Source organism: Carassius carassius, chromosome 39 (assembly GCF_963082965.1).
Source record: "Carassius carassius chromosome 39, fCarCar2.1, whole genome shotgun sequence".
Lineage (NCBI taxonomy): Eukaryota > Metazoa > Chordata > Actinopteri > Cypriniformes > Cyprinidae > Carassius > Carassius carassius.
In genome coordinates, this window is record NC_081793.1 from 10,410,697 (window position 1) to 10,431,226 (window position 20,530).

The 20,530-nt window shown below is 38.9% G+C and overlaps 1 protein-coding gene across 4 annotated transcripts in view; it reads left to right on the forward strand.

Annotated features, from left to right (window-relative positions):
* The window catches only part of becn1 (beclin 1, autophagy related), a 157,922-nt gene that overhangs the window by 108,759 nt on the left and 28,633 nt on the right, over window positions 1–20,530 (forward strand). For 3 of the 4 annotated variants that reach the window (XM_059530668.1, XM_059530669.1, XM_059530670.1), the window contains 4 exons: window positions 8,440–8,576; window positions 8,769–8,963; window positions 10,156–10,302; window positions 11,232–11,381. In XM_059530668.1, the coding sequence (XP_059386651.1) occupies window positions 8,440–8,576; window positions 8,769–8,963; window positions 10,156–10,302; window positions 11,232–11,381 (629 nt within the window). The remainder of the gene's footprint in view (window positions 1–8,439; window positions 8,577–8,768; window positions 8,964–10,155; window positions 10,303–11,231; window positions 11,382–20,530) is intronic. The other variant, XM_059530672.1, reaches the window with a different exon arrangement.

Sequence of the window (20,530 nt, forward strand, 5' to 3'; positions counted from 1 at the left end):
ATACAGTGTTGTAAAGTCGTGAAACTATGCATATTTCCTCAGAATCACATGTTCTCTAAATGAAAAATGGTTTTGAAATGTTTGGAAGCCGCAATTTAAAAATACAAGACAATTAATGTTTCCCTTTTTAATGTTATTTCAAAAAATCACCACGGCAAAACCGTTCAAGCTATCCAAAATCCATTCGCAATTTAAGTTCCTCAATGTTTTTACATCATGTAGACAAAGTTTGGTGTGTATAGTGCACTTCCCCTGTGAGGAGTATGCATTAATTCACAACTGAATTTGCCCAAAAATACATATTCAAATCAAAATAGCTGACTTCCTGTTGGTCGTAGCTTATGACTGTGAATTAGAAAGTTGTCCGTCTTAATAAGACCAATTTATGTACCAAGTTTGGTGTCTGTAGCTAAAACTAACCCCCCCCCCCACTTTTGACAATAGGCGGCGCTATAGAGTGCCTCCTTCACGCCCTTTTAAAAGCTTTTGCCATTGTCTAGCTATCATTAATACTGATATGTGTTCTGAGTTTAATGTAAATCTGAGCTTGTTGTCTGCCTCAAAATCACCATAACAGAATATTCAAGTTTGACACGTTGCCATGGCAACACTATATTAGATATCAATATACCCACAACACATTTACATCGGCTGTGTTTTGTCATTATTCTGATGAAGTTTGAAGCAAATCAAGTAGATTTGAGTAGAGCAATGTCCAAAAGTCATTATAGAGTGTCACAGAGTAACATGAAGGAATATATATATACAGTTGTGTTCAAAATTATTCAACCCCCTTGACTTGCAAGACAATTTGCTGTGAAGGATAACATTTTATGAAATCAATTTAACAAAGGCATCAGTAAAGTATTAGAGAAAGTTTGTTAATACACTTTTGAGTGATTCTGAGAATGGAACATTGATGAATCATGATAAAATTCAAATTGACTCTAAACATTCATGTTCAAAATTATTCAATCCCCTTTGTGCAGAATCTTTTATTCTTTAAAAATCACCAATAAACGCTGTCTGTAAGTGTTTAGAAGCTTCTGTCACCTCTCTACTACAGTTTTGGCCCATTCCACACCTGAAAAAGCTTTCAGATCACTGATAATCTTTGGTTTTCACATTGCCACTGCTTTCTTCAAATTTAACCAGATATTTGAAATGAGAATTAAGCCTGGAGACTGAACAGGTCACTCAAGTACATTCTATGACTGATCCCTGAACCAAGCAGTAGTAGATTTGGATGTGTACTTTGGTATGACTGGCCTGCAGGAAAGTCCATTGATCATCAGCTTCAGTTTTTGCACCAAAGGCATCACAATTCTTGTCAAAATGGCCTGACACTTTAAAGAATCCTTGATGTCCTTCATACAGTCATGATTTCCACTTCCTTCTACAGTAAAGAAACCCCATAACAGGACTGATCCACCTCCAAGTTTGATGATGGAGATGGTGTTCTTCTGCTTAAGAGCTTTGCCTTTTTTGCAGCAGACATACCGCTGATCCATGGGTTTAAAAAGTTCCAGTTTGGTCACAATCACTCCATAAAACATTCCTCCAGAGCTCCACAGGTCCACACAAATGAATTTTATCAAGTTCAAGTTGGCTTTTTGTTCTTCTTGATCAAGAGTGGTATTTATCAAGATGTCTCAACATGAAGGCCATACTTGTCTAGTGTTCTTCTTACACACTGCATTAAAATGGTTTTCCTCCTTTCATCGGGTCATCTTGCAAGTCTTTGGCTGTACATTGCAGGTTTTTTCTCAGTTGCTCTGATTAAACATTTTATGATATTGTGCTTTTTCTTCCACACCCTCAAAGATTTTCTGGTAAAACATACTTTAAGCTAAGGAATAAGGCTGAGAGCTGTGTCTCTAGGAACTTTCAATGTCTTGGAAATCATCATATAGCCTTAGCCTTTCTAAAGTAATACAATATTTCTTCTCTTTTGCTTTTGTGAGATCTCTGTTGACATTTTGCTACTCAAGTTCAATAAATGCATGGGCCAACTGTATGTGTAACAGCTCAAGCTAATTCTGTTGTTAATAGAGTTTCTAAAGGCTTAATTGTGTTTTGAGACTGTTTTATTCCCCACCATGCAAATAAGTGATTTAAAAACAGCAATGTTGAATAGGGGTTGAATAATTATGACATAGCAGTATTATTAAAAAATCTTATAACTCAAATATATTACATTATATATTGACAATATCACTTTTAATATGCCAGTGAACTGTTATAGATGCAAGTTTTATTATATCCTGGATCTTCAGAAAAGCTTGTATTTGTAAAGTACTGCAGTCTCTAGGGGGTTGAATAATTTTGAACACAACTGTATAAAAAAAGTGGCAGTGCAAGTACAATGAATGTCATAAGAGCAGCATGTATTCCGGTGTTTTTTTGTTTTTTTAAGTAGTCTGTTAAGTAGTCTGATGTAGGGCTGTGCAAAAAATCGAATGCAATTTTCATGCACATCTCATCAGTAAAGACGCTCCTGTAATTAGAAGTATATCTCCAGCACGTGCGTTCGGATCAGGGTTGTCAGGCTTTCACAACAAATCCTGCCCAGTTGCTTCTCAAAACTAGTCCAAAACTAGTCCAATCGCGCTTCCAGGAGGTTCCCCGATAAAAATTGCTTCCCGGGGTTACAATATAAGTTTTTTAGCAGGGTTGCCTTGGTAAAATTCGCATTTTAGGTGCTAAATATCACGTTATTTGTATTGGGGTCGCTTCGACCCGCGGACATGAAAAACAACCACAGACTTGGCAACACTAGTAGGCATTTAGTGAAAGTCAAGTGAAGTGACATTCAGCCAAGTATGGTGACCCATACTCAGAATTTGTGCTCTGCATTTAACCCATCCGAAGTGCACACACACAGAGCAGTGAACACACACACGCACACTGTGAGCACACACCCGGAGCAGTGGGCAGCCATTTATGCTGCGGCGCCCGGGGAGCAGTTGGGGGTTCGATGCCTTGCTCAAGGGCACCTTAGTCGTGGTATTGAGGATGGAGAGAGAACTGTACATGCACTCCCCCCACCCACAATTCCTGCCGGCCCGGGACTCGAACTCACAACCTTTCGATTGGGAGTCCGACTCTCTAACCATTAGGCCACGACTTCCCCCTTTTTTTAAAACAACCACAGACTTAAAAACAACCACAGACTTGGCAACACTGGTTCAGGTGGAGCGGCAGTTACTACACCGAGCCGTAATTCACTGACAATCTACACAAAATCGATGTTAAAATCGCAGACGATTCTTTGTCGATTTTGAAAACGATTTTGTGTTAGTTGTCGGTAGACTACGGCTCTGTGTAGTAACTGCCGCTCCACCTGAACCAGTGTTGCCAAGTCTGTGGTTGTTTTTAATGTCCGCGGTTTGTAGCAACCCCAATTCAAATAACGTGATATTTAGCCCCTAAAATGCGAATTTTACCAAGGCAACCCTTCCAAAAAATTTATATTTTAAACCCGGGAAGCAATTTTTATCGGGGAACCTGCTTGGAAGTGTGATTGGACTAGTTTTGGACTAGTTTGAAGAAGCAACTGGTTAGGATTTGTTGTGAAATCCTGGCAACCCTGATCTGAACGCACGTGCTGGAGATATACTTCTAATCACAGGAGCATCTTTACTGATGAGATGTGCATGAAAATCGCATTCGATTTTTTGCACAGCCCTAGTCTGATGGCTTGAAGATAGAAGCTGATCTTCAGTCTGGTTGTCCGTGATCGGATGGATCAGAAACGTCTGCCAGATGGCAGTGTGGCAAACAGGTGATGAGCAGGATAAGTGCTGTCCTTGATGATGCTGCGAGCCTTTCTCCAGCAGCGAGTCTGATAGAAGTCCTGTAAAGCTGGGAGTTTATGTCCAATGATGAGCTCTGCGGTCCAAAGAAGAGCAGTTGCCGTACCATACAGTGATGCAGCTGGTCAGAATGCTCTCAATAGTGCAGCGGTAGAAGTTTGACATGATGTTAGAGGAGATGTCAAAGCTCTTCAGTCTCCGCAGGAAGTAGAGACGCTGACGGGCTGTTCTCACTATGATCCCTGAGTGAAGGCTCCAGGAAAAATCCTCAGAGATGTGAATGCCAAGGAACTTGTAGCTCTAAACTGTCTCTACTATCTCTCCGTTGATGTGAATGGGAACGTGACCCTCTCTCTGTGACTTCCTGTAGTCCACAATCATCTCCTTGGTCTTGCTGACGTTTAGAGAGAGATTGTTATCAGCACACCATGCTGTGAGTGCATTAACCTCATCTCTGTAGGATGTCTTATCGCCATTAGTGATGAGTCCTAGGCAGTGTTGGGAAGGTTACTTTGGAAATGTAATAGGTTACAGATTACAAGTGACCCTGTTTAAAATGTAATAGTAGTGTAACTTTTTCAATTACTTTATTAAAGTAATGTAACTAATTACTTTTGAGTACTTTTTGATTACTTTCTAAATTTGTAAAAATTAAAGAATAATAAATAAAAGCATATACATCAACTTCAATACAGTTATCTAATAAGCATGTATTCTGTGTAATAAACTCCTGAAACATTGGTGTTTTTTTAAACTGCTGTCTCTGTATATGATGATAGTTTTCTCAAAATAAGTAAAATGCACATGAAGTGACACAGAGCAGTTCTAGAAATTATGTTTATGTGCTTGTGTACTCCTATACTGAGGCAGGCCTATGTGTAGTAAATGAAACCATGTCTTTGCCATTAATTTAAAAAACTATTTTTGTATGGACCTGACATAAAAAAGGTTTAAATCTTTAATTTGGGGACATGCAAAATAATTAAAAGTTCTCTCCCGAACTGCACCTTCACTTCCATTTTTTCTCTTCAGTCTCTTTATTTTGCCCTGTTATCCATCTCTCTCATGACTTTAATACTCAAGATTGAACAAAACTATACTTTACAATACAATACTACAATATCTTTATAGAAATATCCTAATCTGTACACGAGTCATGTTTTTCCCTTACAAAAAATTAACATGCTTTTATTAGCCTATATAAAAGTAAAATAACAGCAATAATTTTTTTTTTTTTTTTTTTTGCAAATGGATTTGTATTTATTTTTAAATAAATACATTTGTAAAATAATGTTACATTTTTGGTTATCACAGTTAAATAATAGTAGCCATTTTCTCTGGATTTTTAGTTAAATATTAAAATGTTAATTTTCGTAAGGGTTGTGTTGTTGTCTGTCGTAGCTCCCCCTAAACCTATAAAAAAAAATCTGAATTTTTTTCAGCTAAATTACTACTGTAACATTACAACAGATAATAATGATGTCCTTTATATAGTATTTTGAGTGATGACTGATGAGCAACGTGCTGCTGCTTGATTAAATAAATAAAAAAACAAAGACAAAAAAGCATCTTTACAGATGAAACTGACCTGAAACCCTGAACAGGAGTTCTGCTTCTCTGCTCCAGCAGTCCACTCTAGTCAGTCTGTCTCTCTCTCTCTCTCGCATTGATTTCTCGGAGTCTGATCCAAACCGTTTGGCGGAGACGCGGAGAGCGCGTGAGTCATAACTAACAATTCATGACTTATTAGAGATTCAATTATCAAATGGCGGATTCGCAAATGATCGCTTTAGTACATTCGGCAGGCAATTATACAATAATGATATTAAATAGTGGGGCAAAATCGGCTGCCAGGCCACTGGGAATTGTCCCGGTTCTCCCGGTGTCCAGTCCGCGCCTGATTTCCACAGACACGCAGAATGTGCAAGTCATAAATTGCATTTTTGGGGCTTTATATTCACAGACACTAGTCGATGTCATGTTTTGATTCAAGTGTAATGACTTACTTTTGATTTAGTCATCCAAAATGTGGCATATTCCGTCCGCGTTAGGCATTTCGTTTTTATGACTGGATTCTACGAACCAGACTGTATTTCCGCATCCCGGAAATTATTAGGGCGGTATGTCTCAGAATAGTCAGTGCAATTTGGGAAAGAAATCAGTTAAATCTGTATGTGGATGTGTGTAAATATTCAAATGTAATCCCCTTTGTAATCGTAAAAAATGTCATAAGTAACTGTAATTTAATTACTCATTTTTTCTTAGTAACTGTAACTAATTACAGTTACAATAATTTTGTAATTAAATTACGTAATGCCGTTACATGTAACTAGTTACTCCCCAACACTGGTCCTAGGATAGTAGTATCGTCAGCAAATTTGATGATGATGTTGGAGCTATGCTTAGCAGAGCAGTCATGGAGCTTTGTGGCCGTTGATTCTCTTGAAGGCCTTACTCATTTCGTGTGTGGTTAGAACCAAGGGGCAGGTGTCAGTGTCAGCAGCTATTTTCACAGCAGGAAATGTTTTGTCTGCCTCAAAGCGAGCATAGAATGCATTGAGCTCATCTGGTAAAGAGGCAGACAAAGACACACCACTGCTTTTCTTTCCTTTTTAGTCTGTGATGTAGCGTAGACTGCTACACATGCGTTGGGGGTCAGAGCCATGATATTCTGACTCCACTCTGTCCCTAAAGTCTCTTTTGGCTGATTTTATTGATCTTTGAAGGTCATACCTGGACTTCTTATAAGCAGTTAAATCACCAGATTTGAAGGCAGCAGTCCATGCTCTTAATTTGGCCCGCACCTCACCGTTGACCCATGGTTTCTGGTTTGGAAATGATTTAACGTTAATGGATGGAACAACATCCTCTCTACATTTGTTAATGTAGCCTATCACAGAGTCTGTGTATTCCTGTATGTTGTCTCCTGCTGCATATTGAAACATCTGCAAGTCTGTTGATTCAAACAGTCCTTTAGTGTAGAATAGCAGTGATCTAATGTCTGATCACCTCGTGTGGGGAAATTTATGTGCTGGTAGAATTTGGGAAGAACTTTCCTCATAGTCACCCTGTTAAAATCCCCAACAACGATAAAAGCAGAGTCAGGATGAGCAATTTCTAATCCGTTTATGGTGCTGTACAGTTTGTCCAATGCTTTAGTTTTGTCCACATGAGGCGGGATGTAGAGCACTGTAAGAATGATTGAATTAAACTCCCTCGGGAGGTGGAATGGGCGCACTTTAACAAAAAGCAGTTCAATCTCAGGGGAGCAGTGTGTAGATAAAACTGTAACATCAGTGCCCCAGCGAGTGTTAATCATAAAGCACACACCTCCACCTCTGCTCTTACCGGAGTTTAGCGATCTGTCATGACGAAAAACCGAGAATCCAGGCTGTGTAATGGCCATATCGGTTACTTCTGAGTGTAACCACATTTCACAGAAAGCTAGAATGCAGCAGTTACGAATGTCCCGTTGGTATGTGATTCTCACATTAAGTTCATCAAGTTTGTTATCCAGAGACTGTATGTTGGCTAACAAGATGGTAGGGAGAGGAGGATTACAACTTCTTTTATGCGATCTGCATAGAATTCCAGCAAGCTTGCCTTTCGTCCTTTTCCGACGGTATCTTAAGACGCAAGCCAACAACAGAGGGAGCACATAGACGCTGAAGCTGGAGTTCAGAGGCGGCGTTGTTTCCGAGCTGAAGTTTAAATTGGAACGGATGTCCAGTAGTGTTTGTCAATATACTGTATTAGAGTCTGTACTGTCTGAGCAAAAGTAAGTATACTAAGTAACACGAATAACACAGAAAAACACGAAAGACAGCAAAGTTTGCAGAGCGCTCGTCAGCGACGCCATCGTAGCGGCACGCCAGAAGTAAACTAACATGTAGTTAGTTAGTTAACGTAGTTAGGGAGTATGTGCGTGATAAAAATGCATGCTGTTTTATTAAAGGAATTTTTAAATCTTAATAAAAAATGTACTTTTGACAAATATAGGACTAATATGTGAGAATATTGACATTTTGCATTATAGCCTATTTTAGTGAGCTAAGCTACATACATGGATTTATACGCAAAATGTCAAAATTCTCACATAAACCTTTTATGCTCCGATGAAAAGTAAACCACCATTTCTTTAGGATAATATAACACATAATTCATATTATATAAATAATAGTTCACAGCTGTTAATGTTTCAAATCTTAATAAATTTGTAATACTGTGTAGCTTAGAGAAAATATAAGCACAGGCACTTGACATTTATCCTGCTTGAATTTGTTCTAAGAAAAACATAACTTCATAAGTACTAAATTTTCACCTGTGAATATTAAATATTTTAACTACAGTGTTGCTCTTTAATTTTCCCTGACTGCAGCTGTCAAATGTAACTCATCTGGCAAAGCTGACGGCTATTTGCAAAAATGTGCTTTGATGCATTTGTTTGATAACTTGTGGTTTAAGCACCACTCAGCAGTCAAAAGCTGCAAATGCACTTTGCAGAAGCAGCAGTGACGGCAACCACCATGATAAAAGGCTCATTCTGGTTGGCCACCTACTTTAACATAGGTTGAGTGGATGGATGGAACAGAATAGAGGGTTCATGTATGTGTTTTTCCTGCAGGTGACAAGTGATCTGTTTGATATCATGTCTGGTCAGACAGACATTGATCACCCACTGTGTGAGGAGTGCACGGACACACTACTCGACCATCTGGACACTCAGCTCAGCATGACAGAAAATGAATGCCAGAATTACAAGTTAGTGTCACTCACACTCAAAACATCTCAAGTAACTTAAAGCTGCTTTACTTTATTATTCTGTAAGTGGGATGTGTTATTTGCCTGGTTTAAAGGGTTTGTATCATTATTTTTGTCATTAAACATTTTTAGTCAGTACATGACTGACATCATTGACTCCAGTGGGACACTCAATTGGCTCTGAATTGTTAGGAGCTGTTTAGAGTTGCTGTCTCAACTACCAGAGGAGGAGGAAGCCAGTCTACTGAATGCATTGCAGCAGTTGAAACAAGAGGAGGAATCTCTGATCCAGGAGCTTGAGAGCATTGAAGTGCAGCGTGAAGCCGTGGCCAAAGAGCTGGCTGAGGGACGCAACCATAACCAGCTGATGGAAACCGAAGAACTTCAGTACATACGAATGAGAATATTTACTAAGAATTCATATCTTTCTTTCTTTCTTTCTTTCTTTCTTTCTTTCTTTCTTTCTTTCTTTTGCCTTTATTTTACAGAATAGTGGAGAAGTTACAGGAAAGTACAGGGAGGGGTGGGGGGACGGGATTGAGACATAAGCCAGTCTGAACGTAAACCAGGGTCTCCATAAGCTTAACCGCTCTTTATATATTATATATGGGAGCAACACACTTAAAATGATTGAAAAATGCAGATGGATCAATTACATCTGCATTTTTTTTATATATATATTTTTTTACTTGCCATTAGCATCTTGGAAACAGAGCTTACTTGTGTGTTTGCCCTAAGAGCCATTTTATTAATTTCTTTGAGGTCTTGTTCAATGGTGACATGCTGCTTCACCTGGCTCCGTAATAGGGGAATCTCTGTTCCCCAGGGTGACACTAACGTATAGTATGTGAGATGCCCACAACTACACAGTGATTTTCCTTGCTCACACATGAGCTTCAGATTTGCTGTTATAACATGTCTTTCAATAACAGCCTCTTTGCAAAACTTGTATTACTTTGCTTGTATTATAAAATATTAATAATGTATTCTGAAATGTACTTCTCAAACTGTTAAGAACAGACTTCTGTCAAAAAAACTGATAGCTTTGGGGGAAGCTAGCTTTTTTAATCTAAAATATGAGGGAAAGTCTGGAAAGTATCCAGCCATGTAATTTGAAAAATAGAGACATTCATCCCATATCACCATTGAACATCACCTTTGAAAGCGAAGAGATTTCAGACCGTCTGTGAGATTCAAGAAATCAGATGAGGCAGTTTTTGTGAGGCAAACTTTGTGAGGTCTCAAGGTGCCTACATTGAAGAGGACTGCATTGCAGAGTACTACATTGAGGAATACATTGACGTGGACATTGTCTTGTGTACAGTGGTTCTTGTATCTTATATCTTTTTTTGATAAAAGTCTCTATTTATCATATTAAATGGCTGGATACTTTCCTGACAGCTCTCGTATGTCATACATGATTTGCAGTTATAGTTGTATTAGTAGCATGTTTATAGTGCATTGAACATGTTTTTCTTAAAAGATTAAGGAAAAATGTATTCCTCATGATTACACTTTTAATTTATTTTTTTGTCAGTTTCCAAGTAAATGCCCTCATCTTTGTCTGTTTCTGTCTCAGGTATCAGAAGGAGTACTGCGAGTTTAAGAGACAGCAGTTGGAGTTGGATGATGATCTTAAGAGTGTGGACAATCAAATGCGTTACTGTCAGATTCAGTTGGACAGACTCAAGAAGACCAACGTTTTCAATGCCACCTTTCATATCTGGTTACAAATCTCTTTATAAAAACTTGTTTCATTTAGTTTTAGGACCATCATCCAAATGGTCCCACTTTATAGTATGTGCCCCTACTACCTGTGTACTTGCATAGTAACTATTTGTGTACATAGTATGTAATCACATTGTAAATACATAGTATCTACAGTTCTAGTGTTTGGGTAACTACACATATGTAACAACCCTCAGGATGGTTTGCTCAAGTACAAATTTGTAACAGGAATTATATAACTACATTTTGTAACAACTTGTATAAGAGTTATTGGAACCATTTGATCCAGGGGGTAGGTTTAGGGGTGGAAATGGGATCCAGGGGGTGGAAATTGGTAGATTTAAGGATATGTAAAGTGGAAGGAGTTGGATCTCGACTTGGAGTTGGTGCAACACTGTAATACCAGTGTACTTACATGGGAACTGTCCACAATATATAGTGTAACATTCTGGACACCAACCACAATTTATATGTAAAGCCTAACTTACTGGCCACTGCTGTGTAACTTCAGAGTAATTACATGATAAATCTAGTGTAACACTTTCTTTTAAGTGCTGTTAGTCCTGTGACACATTTGTACTTTCATTAACAAAGTGTTATCAAATTCCTGTTACCCAGTTGTACTTGCACATTGTTACACTAGTTGTAGTTACACAAACATTAGAGCTGTAGATACTATGTACCAATGTGTACTTACACTGTGGTTACATACTACGTACACATCTAGTTATGTAAGTACACATGTATTAGGGATACTTAATATAAAGTGGGACCCAAAACGGAAATATGTGCATACTGAATAAGCTTATTAAAGCATTTATATGCAAAATAGAAACATGTAATCTCTAAAATCAGGTTTTGCTTAACCTGCTTATGATGTAGAATTGTGTATATAACATTTTTTTTTTTCTTCTACCTTTTTCTCAGGCACAGTGGGCAGTTCGGAACAATAAATAACTTCCGCCTAGGCAGATTACCCAGTGTACCAGTGGAATGGAATGAGATAAATGCAGCCTGGGGTCAAACTGTACTTCTGCTGCATGCACTTGCAAACAAGATGGGACTATGCTTTCAGAGGTGGTTAGATAAGAAAAAAAAATATTTACAAGTAGATAGAGCTTATAGACAAACTTCGATGCCTTGACTGAAAGTACAAGATTAAGCGATGAAACTGCATTAGACATCAGCAAACCTTTAAGAAACCTATTCAGATACAATTAGAACTGATCAGACCCTAATAAACCGAATTAGACCAAGTCAGGCTGCTTTAGACCACATCAGAACCCAAATGAACTACGATTTACTACCTTAAACAATTTATCAATTTTAAATTTGATCAAGTTGCATCCGTAATGTATCCCAATCCACCTCCTGAAGTGGTTTGATTGATCTGATTATTCTCAAATGCGTTTCAGAGAGCATTGTAGGTGCTTGCTGATAGTGATCATAGATCCAAAGACTGCCTTCTGTAGATTTATTTGCATGTGAAACAAACAAATTTGTGCATCAAATACATTCCATAATTGTTTCACTGGCATGCAAAATGGTGTCCAAAACTCATGATAAACAACATTAAACAGTATTATAATCATTTTAGGAGTCAGCAAATATAAGACTTTCCCCGTCACCCCCTCTCTCCATACCCCAAACACACAGGTGGACAGATGATATATTCTTACTACTTCCGCCACCAACAGGTGTTGCATTTAATGCAAAAATGTGTTCAAAATAATAAACTATACCTGGTTCTTACATTCCAGCTCCTAATTATTACAACTAATAATTACATATGCATTACACATACAGGAGAATAAAAATATATATATATATTTATTCACAGAGGTAAAGCTGAATTCAGAATGGTGTTTATTATAAAGAGTTCAAGTGCTCAGTGTATCTTCGGTGCTAGTTGCACAGTAAAGTTCCGTTCATTCAGTGCATGGAGTATTGTTCATGGAATGGGGAAATCGCACAGGTGCGAGAGTTTGGAACTCAGATGTCACAGCCACAGTTATAGTTCGCTCACTGTTCTTTACTTCCTTCTCACAAGCCAAAGACAGTATCCACTTGGAATGTTCATGGGAGAATACAGCGACCATAGAATCACATGGCATCGCATGGTGATCCACAGTCCTGGGAACAGCAGAACAAGAACACAGGTTAGCGTAACACTGAGATGAGTATATGTTACGTCTGACTTGAAGGCGCTGGGAGACAACTCTGCGAGGATCTTTCCTGTTGGAGGCTTGACAGGGAACTGAGGTGCAGGTGAGTGTATTTATAGTGCTCTTGATTGGTTCCATGATACGTGGCAGGTGTGGCTGGTTAATAGTCAGGTGATTGAGAGCATTTGTGATTGGTGGGGCCCGGGCTTGCCAGATCCCTGACACTACCCCCCCTCCAGGGTCCGCATCAGCGGACCTAACTCTCCGACTTCGTGGGTCATATTATCCAAAAACAATTGACTCCTGCAGAAGGCAGATCTTGGTTACCAACCTGCATATACGGTTGGTTTGGGTCTTGATCCAGATTTGTCTAATGGGTCCTCTTCTGTCTGGAACCACTGCAGTTATCTTTCCAGTGATCCAGGAATTGGGGGGCACAGAATCTTCCACTACCAGTATGATGTCTCCAGGAATGAAATTCCGCTTGATCTTTGTCCATTACTGTCATTCCTGCAATTGTGGTAAGTATTCCTTATGCTCCTCCATGATGTGACCAGTGGGAGGGTTGAAGGTCCATTTAATTCCTTTAATGAGAGTGCATCATTGATCTGTTCCAAGTTCCATCTTTCATGTCTCATCTCAACTAGTGCTCTGCACCGACAAAGTTAGTACCATTGTCTGACCATAACTCTTTGACCTGGTTTCGTCTTGCAATAAAGTGTCATAATACATAACTCCAACAATCTCTGTCCAGTGATGAAGCAACTTCAATGTGTATTGCTCTTATTGCCAAATACTTAAAGATAACTCCATATCTTTTCACAACTCTCTTCCGATGTTTGACTTCAAATGGGCCAAAGTAGTCGACTCCAACATGACTGAAGGGAGGTTCTTCTGAAAAACTCTATCTTCAGGCAATTCTGCCATCTGTTGTTGACCTGCAGCTCCATGTAGCCGTGGACACACCACACATCTTGCCAAGATCTTCCTTATAGAACCACTAACACCAGGGATCCAGTATCTGTGGCGTAGTCTTGACAACATATTATTTCTACCTCCATGGCCAACCTCTCGATGAATATGTTGTAAGATGAGTAAAAATATGAAGGTCTTTAGCTAATATGGCAGGAAGTTTTAACTCCTCAGGCATGGCGGCCTTACTTAGCCGTCCTTCATATATATATATATATATATATATATATATATATATATATATATATATATATATATATATATGACTATTTCTTTTCACAACTTCGCTCCTTGTGGAGGCAGAACAACTCTTCTGAGAACCTTCTTCTTCCACAGAACATGATTTCTTCAATTTCAGCTTTTCTGATCTCTCCCAATGAGATATAGAGCCCTATTTTAACGATCTAAATGCAAAGTGTAAAGCGCACAGCGCAGGTTCATTCAGAGCATGTACAAATCCACTTTTGCTATTTTAACGATGGAAAAACGATTATATATACATATATTTAATTAGCCTACAAAAATTATTATGCATTGCAATCCTTTAATTTTTAATATTTGGCATGTTTGTGTGCTGCTGTGCGTCACTGTGTTTAATAAGCAGCGTGTACGCACTTTGCGGCTCCGCCTATACTAACACGCTCTTTAATTAACAAAGAAAAAATATTGCGCCTTTAGACCAGGTTTGAGTTGGTCTATGGCGCAGTCTATTTTCAGCTCCTTAAAATACAAATAAATACAAAATTAACTATAGTCCTATGCCAATTACAGTACATCCTAAAATTGCTAGAAATACAGCATTTACACTGATAGCCACTCAGTCGGTAATCACATGCTGATGGCCTTAATACAGATGGTAATCATACAGATGCGCCATATATTCAATGATCACACTCTATTCATATATACACATTATCACTGATTGCTGTCTATCACACACTGATTATCAGTCATAGAGATGGTAATCATGAAGATATATAGTTTGTATTGATGAATTTTGTCTCGTTTCATTTAATCTATTCGTAAACATTGCCACATGCATGTTCAGTGCAACGGCGTCCAGGTGCGGGTCCAGTAAACATCGTCTGATGTCAATGTCAATGTCACCTTTATTTATATAGCGCTTTAAACAAAATACATTGCGTCAAAGCAACTGAACAACATTCATTAGGAAAACAGTGTCAATAATGCAAAAATGATAGTTAAAGGCAGTTCATCATTGGATTCAGTTATGTCATCTCTGTTCAGTTAAATAGTGTCTGTGCATTTATTTGCAATCAAGTCAACGATATCGCTGTAGATGAAGTGTCCCCAACTAAGCAAGCCAGAGGCGACAGCGGCAAGGAACCGAAACTCCATCGGTGACCGAATGGATAAAAAAACCTTGGGAGAAACCAGGCTCAGTTGGGGGGCCAGTTCTCCTCTGACCAGACGAAACCAGTAGTTCAATTCCAGACTGCAGCAAAGTCAGATTGTGCAGAAGAATCATCTGTTTCCTGTGGTCTTGTCCTGGTGCTCCTCTGAGACAAGGTCTTTACAGGGGATCTGTATCTGGGGCTCTAGTTGTCCTGGTCTCCGCTGTCTTTCAGGGATGTAGAGGTCCTTTCTAGGTGCTGATCCACCATCTGGTCTGGATACGTACTGGATCCGGGTGACTGCAGTGACCCTCTGATCTGGACACAGACTGGATCTGGTGGCCACGGTGACCTCGGAACAAGAGAGAAACAGACAAATATTATCGTAGATGCCATTCTTCTAATGATGTAGCAAGTACATAGGGTGTTATGGGAAGTGTTTCCGGTTCCGGTTTACCTAATTAATGCAGCCTAAAAATCCTTTAACGGATTTGGATAATAAAAGCATATTAGTATGTTATGTGTATGCCAGGTTAAAGAGATGGGTCTTTAATCTAGATTTAAACTGCAAGAGTGTGTCTGCCTCCCGAACAATGTTAGGTAGGTTATTCCAGAGTTTGGGCGCCAAATAGGAAAAGGATCTGCCGCCTGCAGTTGATTTTGATATTCTAGGTATTATCAAATTGAGTTTTGAGAACGTAGCGGACGTAGAGGATTATAATGTAAAAGGAGCTCATTCAAATACTGAGGTGTTAAACCATTCAGGGATTTATAAGTAATAAGCAATATTTTAAAATCTATGCGATGCTTGATAGGGAGCCAGTGCAGTGTTGACAGGGCCGGGCTAATATGGTCATACTTCCTGGTTCTAGTAAGAACTCTTGCTGCTGCATTTTGGAAAAGCTGTAGTTTGTTTACTAAGCGTTCAGAACAACCACCCAATAAAGCATTACAATAATCTAACCTTGAGGTCATAAATGCATGGATTAACATTTCTGCATTTGACATTGAGAGCATAGGCCGTAATTTAGATATATTTTTGAGATGGAAAAATGCAGTTTTACAAATGCTAGAAACGTGGCTTTCTAAGGAAAGATTGCGATCAAGTAGCACACCTAGGTTCCTAACTGATGATGAAGAATTGACAGAGCAACCATCAAGTCTTAGACAGTGTTCTAGGTTATTACAAGCAAAGTTTTTAGGTCCTATAATTAACATCTCTGTTTTTTCCGAATTTAGCAGTAAGAAATTACTCGTCATCCAGTTTTTTATATCGACTATGCAATCCATTAGTTTTTCAAATTGGTGTGTTTCACCGGGCTGCGAAGAAATATAGAGCTGAGTATCATCAGCATAACAGTGAAAGCTAACACCATGTTTCCTGATGATATCTCCCAAGGGTAACATATAAAGCGTGAAGAGTAGCGGCCCTAGTACTGAGCCTTGAGGTACTCCATACTGCACTTGTGATCGATAGGATACATCTTCATTCACTGCTACGAACTGATGGCGGTCATATAAGTACGATTTAAACCATGCTAATGCACTTCCACTGATGCCAACAAAGTATTCAAGTCTATGCAAAAGAATGTTGTGGTCAATTGTGTCAAACGCAGCACTAAGATCCAATAAAACTAATAGAGAGATACATCCACGATCAGATGATAAGAGCAGATCATTTGTAACTCTAAGAAGAGCAGTCTCAGTACTATGATACGGTCTAAATCCTGACTGCAAATCCTCACATATACCATTTTTCTCTAAGAAGGAATATAATTGTGAGGATAACACCTTTTCTAGTATCTTGGACAGAAAAGGGAGATTCGAGATTGGTCTATAATTAACTAGTTCTTTGGGGTCAAGTTGTGGTTTTTTGATGAGAGGCTTAATAACAGCCAGTTTGTAGGTTTTGGGGACATGTCCTAATGACAATGAGGAATTAATAATAGTCAGAAGAGGATCTATGACTTCTGGAAGCACCTCTTTCAGGAGCTTAGATGGTATAGGGTCTAACATACATGTTGTTGGTTTAGATGATTTAACAAGTTTATACAATTCTTCCTCTCCTATGGTAGAGAATGAGTGGAACTGTTCCTCTGGGGGTCTATAGTGCACTGTCTGATGTGATACTGTAGCTGACGGCTGAATGGTTGCAATTTTATCTCTAATAGTATCGATTTTAGAAGTAAAGTAGTTCATAAAGTCATTACTGCTGTGGTGTTGGGAAATGTCAACACTTGTTGAGGCTTTATTTTTCGTTAATTTAGCCACTGTATTGAATAAATACCTGGGGTTATGTTTGTTTTCTTCTAAAAGAGAAGAAAAGTAATCGGATCTAGCAGTTTTTAATGCTTTTCTGTAGGATATGTTACTTTCCCGCCAAGCAATACGAAATACCTCTAGTTTTGTTTTCCTCCAGCTGCGCTCCATTTTTCGGGCTGCTCTCTTTAGGGTGCGAGTATGCTCATTATACCATGGTGTCAACCTGTTTTCCTTAACCTTCCTTAAGCGTAAAGGAGCAACTTTATTTAAAGTGCTAGAAAAGAGAGAGTCCATAGTTTCTGTTACATCATCAAGTTGTTCTGAGGTTTTGGATATGCTAAGGAATTTGGATACATCAGGAAGATAACTTAAAAAGCAGTCTTTTGTGTTAGAAGTGATGGTTCTTCCATACTTGTAACAAGAAGTAGAATTTACAATTTTGGCTATATGAATTTTGCAAAGAACTAAATAATGATCTGAGATATCATCACTTGGCTGAATAATTTCAACACCATCAACATCAATTCCATGTGACAGTATTAAATCTAGAGTATGATTTCGACAATGAGTAGGTCCTGAAACGTGTTGTCTAACACCAATAGAGTTCAGAATGTCTATAAATGCTGATCCCAATGCATCGTTTTCATTATCAACATGGATATTAAAATCACCAACTATTAAAACTTTATCTGCAGCCAGAACTAACTCGGATGTAAAATCACCAAACTCTTTAATAAAGTCTGTATGGTGCCCTGGTGGCCTGTATACAGTAGCCAGTACAAACATAACAGGGGATTTATCATTAACATTTGTTTCTCTGGATAATGTTATATGAAGCACCATTACTTCAAACGAGTTATACTTGTAGCCTGCCCTCTGAGAAATCCTGAAAACGTTGTTATAAATTGAAGCAACACCTCCCCCTTTGCCTTTTAGACGCGGCTCATGTTTATAACAGTAATCTTGGGGGGTGGACTCATTTAAAATAATGTAATCATTAGGTTTTAGCCAGGTTTCTGTCAAACAGAGTACATCTATATTATGATCAGTGATCATATTATTTACAAAAAGTGTTTTCGTAGAAAGGGATCTGATATTCAATAAGCCAAGCTTTATCATTTGTTTATCCATATTGCTTCTGTTTTTTATTTGTTGAACCTCAATTAAATTGTTAATCTTAACTCGGTTTGGACGTTTTTTGTATTTTCTAGTTCGGGGAACAGACACAGTCTCTGATGCTGAAACCTTCCAACTGATGTAGCTCCTTCATCCAATCTATCCACTCCTGAGCAGCTGCTGCTGGTATGACATCATCCCATCGTAGCTGATCCCAACACAGATCCCAAAAAATCCTTTTAGCTGTAAAAACCACATGAGCTAGAATCCCCAGAGGGTCATAGAAAGAGCTGACAGCTGAAAGGATCCCTCTGCAGGTCAGTTGTCTCTCCTGAATGGTTATGCTAAACTTGAAGGTGTTGGACTGGACACACCAATGCACTCCCAGTGCTCTTTCAACAGGTCATGGTCCAGATCTAGGTCTTTAACTTCCTTTGCTCTGGTGAAGGTCGCCGCTTCGAGTCTCGGTGCTGGCAGGAGTTATAGGTGGGAGAGAGTGAGTGAATAGCGCTATATTTCACCCTCAATACCCATGGCTAAAGTGCCCTTGAGCAAGGCACTGAACCCCCAGTTGGATATATAGCTGCCCACTGCTCCGGGTGTGTGTTCACGGTGTGTTCACTTCTCACTGCTGTGTGTGTGCACTTGGATGGGTTAAATGCAGATCACCAATTCTGGGTTACCATACTTGGCAAATGGCACAACTTTAATTTAACTTTTCATTTTCAAACATTTTTTGGGGGGGGTTTGGGAGAGGAGCACTTGAGAACCATAACAACAATAGCATGCATATATTTGTGTTTTTCTAGTGTAATGTGAGTCTGTGTCTTTGTGCATTTCTTAGTGTGTGTTTGTCCCTTGCCCACTTCTTTTCCATCACAGTGGTAAAACTGCTGTCCTCATTCTCTGAAAATGGTTTGATCTCTCCTTGGTTCTATTTTCCAATGTCCATTCTTTTCAGTTGGGAAGAGTCCTTCTGAATGAAGCAGTCAGTGTTGTTGAGGTGGTCTTTGGCATTGGTGGGTCTCAAGGTTTCTAGATATTTTAGGCTTGGAGTTCTTGCAAGTCTGGAAATCACTCAATTTCTGGTACTGATGATCACCCTGTCCTTTAAGAAGTCCTTTCTCTTGTGGAAATCCCCTGGCTCCACTGTGTCTGGCAAGGTGTGAATATCTTCTTCCTTATTCCCTAACAACAGTGCCAACTGGGTTTCTAAACTGCCTATTTTGTTAAGCAAACTGCGATAGCCCATCCTTCTTTTGCGTGAAAATTGACACTGTCTCGCCTTGTGTCCCATCCTTCCTCAAGCAAAACAAACAACTTCCCAATCTTTTCTACCTTTCTTTAAACAATGCCTTGCTATGTGCCCATCCTTTCCACATGCATGACAGACAAAGCTTCTCGTTTTCTTATTGTCTTGACAATGTCTAGCAATGTGACCAGCTTTTCCGCATGCATAACAGAGAATGACACCTTCTAAATGTACTCTTTTTAATTTCTTTGGTCTCTGATGGACACCATTAGATAATCTAGAACATTCTCTCCTGCAAAAGGCAGCAACTGGATGTTTAGATTCTGAAGCTTTCATTTGACTTCTTGCATTGAAATGCTGTGTCTCATTCTTTAAATGATTCGCTCGTATGGTGTTTACATCGACATGCATAGCAATGGCTTTTTGTATGTGTGAACTACTCTGTGCAATTAATGCAGACTTAAACATGAGGTTTTGTTTAGTTGCATTTGGCAAACGAATGTAACAGCTGAACAATTCCCACAACCTGGATGCAAATGCAAGAGGATGCTCTCCAATTTGCATTTTGACCTCAGTTATCTTTCTCAAGTTAACCAAATTAGTTCCAGCAAGTTTAAGTAGATAATCTCTCCTTGCACCCTTGTCTGCTCTTTTGTCACGAACTTCCGATGAGAGAGCACTAGTTAATGATAGAGGAATGCAGATCATTAGGAGTCTACAAGCATCTTTGTCTGACACACTAAAAACATCCACTACCTTCTCCAGTTTTGACAAAAACTCTACAGGATCCATGTTATCAGGGTCAAAAGTACCTACTGCTGTAACAAGACTTTGAAGGTCCATAAAAGACAGTTGTCTGACAGATTGGCCATTGTCATTTCTTTTATCAAGAAATCTCTCATTTCCAGTCGGTCTTGTTCACACTGGTGCTACTTTGAACCTCACAGAACCATCTGACGAATTATGTCATTGACTAAAGGCTTCCTTGCAGTTATTCTCATTATATTCAGAATTGGACTGAGCATGTACTAACTGTCTAGCTGTCCCTTCATACAAAGATCTAAATGTTTCCCTCTCTGTTTCAGACTTTGAAATTCCTTTTCC